Source organism: Schistocerca serialis, chromosome 1, assembly GCF_023864345.2.
Source record: "Schistocerca serialis cubense isolate TAMUIC-IGC-003099 chromosome 1, iqSchSeri2.2, whole genome shotgun sequence".
NCBI lineage: Eukaryota > Metazoa > Arthropoda > Insecta > Orthoptera > Acrididae > Schistocerca > Schistocerca serialis.
This window is the reverse complement of record NC_064638.1, coordinates 359,949,278-359,955,277: the sequence shown is the minus strand read 5'-3', so window position 1 is coordinate 359,955,277 and position 6,000 is coordinate 359,949,278. Positions and strand designations below refer to the sequence as shown.

Below are 6,000 nucleotides of genomic sequence, written 5' to 3'. Positions count from 1 at the left end.
CAGTTTCATGGCCATTTGGATAAAACGTGTAGCATACGCTGCACGTTCCTAAAGGCTACAGCTTCTTTTAACAACGATACAACAGAGATGCAACAGTTTTTATCCGCGAGGAAGATGTAGTCTACATTTACTTTGATTTTAGATGCAGCTGATGGTACGTTTGTACATTAAGAGTTATGAAAAAAAATTTTTTTTTATTCCACATAAATATTAAGTGAACTTATCTGCGTAGCAAAGCTGCAGTTTCACTTACTTTTCTTTTAATTTCATACATACAGTTTGGGAACTGACAAATGCAATTACTGTACATTAATCGGTATTTGGTGTTCTAGATCCAGTAAAAATCAATTATTTCGATTCCGCGCCTTGTAAAAGATTGCTTAGCATAAATATGTCACGTGTTAGTACTCAATGTCAGTATCTATATATAAATGTGAATTGCTGTTGTTTCGGGATGTCATTTACTACAAAAGAATAAATTATTATAGACAAGTAGCTATTGCTGATTGATTTCGTATCTTGCGTTCACTAATAACTTTTATTAACAACTATTCGGGTAAGTTATCTATACCAAGAGCAGACACGTTTCGCTTTTCAAGGCCGAAATGTAACAAATGAATATTTCTTTCAGTACGTACACCGTAAAGTTGAAAATATCTTTGTCTTTCTCGTGCAACTTTTCCAACTATATTAAGCTAATGTTCATCTAGTAACGTGTTCTCTGACATATTTGATGGTAGCTATTATCCACGTACGTATCACGAGTTTTCTTTCCTCAGAAATTAAAAGCTAGATTTTGCAAAAATTCAGAAATTTCCGAAAAGAAGTTATGAATAAAATAGCACTTAACCTTTTATTTTTGGTTTATTCTAGTGTACTGGCCTGTGTTTTTGCAGATATCCTCCACAAGAAATCATGAGGTAGGCACACGATAAAAGGTGTTCCATACGGCATCACACCAGTTGAAATAACTATAAAAAATTAAGTAACGAAACTGAAAGATATGTTTGAAAATACTTTCGCCGTTATGTATCTGCTCTGAGGAGTCCCATAGTACTGTTTCTTCTTTTTGTACGCGTAATGTAAGTAGAAAGTTGTACCTTTGGAAATCTGTCGACGACAAGTTAAGTAGAGATATGTGCCTTAAATAACTGAAGGAAGCCACTAAAATCACAAAATAGTTGTATCTGAGCCTCGATCCTCTCGAATGTGAGCTCGTATAGTAAGCACTGCGCCATCTCATTTGCTGACATCATTCGAGACCGAAAACGTGAAAATGAATCAGTATACAAATAAGTCAGCACTTTTCTTTAAGCAAGCGATATTTATATTTTAGTTTAATAATCCAGAGACCCATGTATGGATGTCATGGCCTGAAAAAAGTGAGGTGTTCTCCTGCAGTGGACTACATAATGTGATGTTACTACTCGGAAAGAGACACTACGTTTGCCTATCACTGACATGACCAGTGAGTTGCTTTAGGTCCCTAGTCGTATCCATGGAAAGCTGCTGCAAGTGTGACATCAATTGCTCCCACAGATGGTTAGCATCTTCAGACTGCAGTCAGTGATTGCTTATACGTTAATTCATTGAAACAGCACACCCCTGAAGCCAATATAAACACAGAGATGTAACAACACAATCGTCTTTACTGGCGAGTATCGCATCAGATGGTGATGATGACTGGATATGTCTGGGACGCCGTCTCACACATCGCGTTGTCTATCTTTTGGGTGGTGAGGCGGTGTGGCGCGTCACTGTGTACTGTAGATGATCCCAGATGCTCGGAATTATGGACAGTCTCAACTACAGCTACATAAGCGAAGTTATGTGTTTTTAGTCATAGCTGTTCTTAGATAGGAGAGTATTGATCTTTGGATTACTAAGACTGCCTAAGACGACGGCGGTGTACTGCAAATACCGCATCGTCTCTGCTTTACCTATTCATCTGATACATCGCCTGTTGGGCACAATCGTGTTTACGTCTGCCACCAACTCTTTCTTCGTACTTGTAGCCAGAACAGCTTATGGTTGATTGATTATCATACGACGTGGGGGGCAGGTTCAGCTATCTAATTGCAAAGGTTTTGCTTTCCTTCGCGCACAGTAGTACGTTTCATTCATAAACTGGGAGAGTTTTGTGTTAGGCGTTCCTGTTGAGTGTAAGTGACCTTAATGGGTGTGTATGGTGTGTTATTATGTTTATGCTGTCCGATAATGAGAGAAAACTGGTTCAAATGGCTCTGAGAACTATGGGACTTAACTTCTGAGGTCATCAGTCCCCTAGAACTTAGAACTACTTAAACCTAACTAACCTAATGACATCACACACATCCATGCCCGAGGCAGGATTCGAACCTGCGACCGTAGCGGTCGCGCTGTTCCAGACTGTAGCGCCTAGAACCGCTCGGGCACTCCGGCCGGCGATGATGAGAGAAGAGAGACTGTTAAACCCGGTGCCGTCAGACAGCTTACTCTCTCGAATGTACTGAAGCAAGCCGCCAGCTTTGACGTCCGCATTCGACAGATGGACGACCATCAACAGTGTCACAAGCGCCGTTAATAAAAAAAAAACTTGAATATTATTGATTAGTTGGGATATGTTTTGTTTCCGTATTAATAGCCAGTCATGATAACTGCCCATCAAACATGTGTATGTGTAAAATAACTGTGATTTTGAAGTAGCTAATTTGTTATGTAAACAAATATCTGAGAACCTGTGACACTCCCGGAATCTCTCTCAGTGGACCTGTTCATTACCTTACCCTAATGGAAAATAAAATCACATTTATGCAGACGTTTCACGTAAATAAAGTCTTATTGTCACGTTATTAAAGGATCGTAAATACTCGATCATCCACTTCCAGACAGATTATATTGGAGAACACTTCTAGTATCTCGTTTAATTTTCTTTAGCTACCATTTAGTAGTGCAACCGTTCATGGAGACAGTTGCGAATGTCGTCTTGAGCGACTTCCCTATGTCCTCCTATTGTCTCAATAGTTGAAGGGGTGTTGGTCTCGCCAGACTCCATCTTGCCATATACGGAGCTCGCGGGGGAACAGATTGTTTCCAAAGAATTAAATACAAATTTGAGCGCTGCGTGAACCAAGTACGTGAATGGACATTGTCCTTCTGGAACAGTACAGCTCCCTGACGACGACAGAGTACGCTGCTCGATGCCGAGGATGTATCCTAATCTCTTCACGCTTTGCTAACTCCTTCCAGAGTACGACTCTTTGAACTTCTGCTAGGCTACATTCGTCAGTGTTGTTCTCATTCCCCAAGAAGTGTAGTAGTTCTACGTAGTTTTTATACAGATGTTCGTCTTTTATTTATCTGATTATGCAGCGGAGGCGAGACCTTATGGATCACATATAGTTGTCGTTCTTTCTATTTCAAGAATCTCTTTCTGAAGTTAGTATAAAAACGCCACTCGTATAAAAACTTTTTAACAGACAATTAATACAAATTTTGTTTTCATCCTAACCACATGTGCAAGTTAGATGAGATACTTTCATCGGGATATTTTTGTTTTAGGAGTGCTACTTCAAATAATTCAAATATTTCTGATTGATAATTTAAATACGAACATCCAGATGAGAACAGCTGTCTTGCGACTTCCCCTAGATAATCAGAAGATGTAATCAACCACGATGTGTACAGCATTCAGTTAATTACTGTCACATGTGTCAGGATATGACGCATAATAGATTGCACTGTAAGGCATCAAATGGTCTCACTTGGTGACGACCTATAGCAGCGTCGATACCGGAGCAGTGAACATCGAAAATCGGGATCACAGTAAATTACGTTAGCAGTTACTGGTTACCTGTTGTTAAGACATAAGATGACGAATGATAGTATCGGTATGATCAACATGAGTGGATGTAACTGTGGACACTGTAGTTACTGAGATGTAATTTGCAAATGGCCTGCGTGTCTGATAGAAAAAAAAATTACGTCTTGTAGTTTTACCTGTAAATACTGTTTTTACCTGTATCTGTTCATGCCACATAGTTAGCTCAGAGTAATTAAAGTGATTTGATCTCACTGCAGTTAGGTTTCAGTACCACATAGGACTCCATGCACTGTGATAAACTGACGTGTAACTTACATTTCAGCAATTCCTGGCAACAGGTGAGCTTATAATGTAATATGATTATTCATTACGTTCAAACTGGCTTAGAAACACTGAATATGAATTAAATTCTGACCACTGAAATTTAAATAGAACAATAAAAATAACTGAGTGCTGATGCAATAAAAGTTTATTTACGTCATGCAAAATCTTATATACATAAAAATAAATAAGTGATGATGGAAGAGTGTTAACATTAATTATACAATGAATGATGCTGCTTGGTATTTCTAACAAATTGCTTTAGGGTTTTAGTTTCATATTCCTAAAAAATTCTACAATGAACTGCCACTATTGTATAAGAAGGAATATAGGAAACATTTCTGATTTCGAAGCAAAGCTGAGCGCTACGTGTTTGGTAGTTGAGGCAATACTACGTAAGAGACAGGTACGGCAGATTCATAAACGAATGAATAAACTTTCTGTAATCTGGAGCCATGCTGTTGATTTTTAATTCATCACAGATTCCTTAGTCGTATCTTCAGAATTCTGAAGTTCTTATCTTATTCACATAGTCGATTTGTTTGTCTGACGAATGACACAGACGTTGTTTTACTGTATTTCCTTAGAAGAGTTACACGATGCATTGTTCGAGCCATTGGAGAGACGCGTTTCCCAACAGCCACAAGCGGCAGCACGGCTCTCCTGTCGCTAGGTGGCCTTCTGAAGATGCAGGCGACTCGCCGGGCCTCCCGGGGCGCCGCGCCGGCAGCTACCACGGCTCCCTGCACTGGCCGGTGACGTCCCTGAGCTGGTTGCCGGGACAGGGCCTGTCGGGCGCGTTGATGAAGCTCAGGATGCCCTTCCTCGTGCTGTTGGAGGTGGTCGTTGCCGCTGTCGTAGTCTGCGCAAACATACGGGCACAGTCAGCACTCTAGCAAGCAATTCGCTAGACATTCATAACTCCAAAGGCCGAATAATGTTACACGAGAGTGAGTCAATAGAAAACCTTAAATATTTTTTAAATATTATTTGTTGTGCAGAAGTGGTACAAAGCTGTACTACTTTTCAACATAATCTCCCCCACGCTCAATGCAAGTCCTCCAGCGCTTACAAAGTGCATAAATTCCTTTAGAAAAAAATTCCTTCCGTAGTCCGCGCCACCACTCATGCACCACGTGGCGTACCTCTTCATCAGAACGGAACTTCTTTCCTCCCATTGCGTCTTTGAGTGGTCCAAACATATGGAAATCACTTGGGGCATGGTCTGGTGAGTATGGTGGATGAGGAAGACGCTCAAATTGCAGGTCTGTAACTGTTGCAACTGTTGTACGGGCAGTGTGGGGGGCTTGAATTGTTATGTTGCAAAAGGACACCTGCTGATAGCAATGCACGTCGCTTTGATTTGATTACAGGCCGCAGATGATTTTTTAGGAGATCCGTGTATGATGCACTGGTGACAGTGGTCCCTCTAGGCATGTAATGCTCCAAAATGACGCCTGTTTCGTCCCAAAAGAGTGTCAGCATAACCTTCCCTGCTGATGGTTCTGTTCGAAACTTCTTTGGTTTTGGTGATGTGGAATGGTTCCAGTCCTTGCTCGCTCTCTTCGTTTCCGGTATGTGGAAGTGAACCCATGTTTCGTCCCCAGTAACGATTCTTACAATGAAGCAATCACCTTCTCGTTCAAAACGCCGAATAAGTTCTTCACAAGCATCAACACGTCGTTCTCTCATATCAGGAGTCAGCTGCGGTGGCACCCATCTTGCAGACACTTTGTGAAACTGGAGCACATCGTGCACAATGTGGCGTGCTACCCATGACTAAACTGTAAACATGCTGCAATGTCGTTCTGTGTCACTCGGCGGTTTTCCTTCACTATGGCTTCAACTGCCGCAATGTTCTGTGGAGTCACAACTCG

At 41.0% G+C, this 6,000-nt stretch overlaps 1 protein-coding gene across 1 annotated transcript in view; it reads right to left on the bottom strand.

The window, feature by feature from the left end:
* Positions 1-4,285: 4,285 nt before the first annotated feature.
* LOC126473553 (uncharacterized) overlaps positions 4,286-6,000 on the bottom strand; it is an 85,409-nt gene continuing 83,694 nt past the window's right edge. Inside the window, exon 3 of the mRNA XM_050100715.1 lies at positions 4,286-4,985. Coding sequence (XP_049956672.1) covers positions 4,645-4,985 — 341 coding nt within the window. The 3' untranslated portion in view covers positions 4,286-4,644. The remainder of the gene's footprint in view (positions 4,986-6,000) is intronic.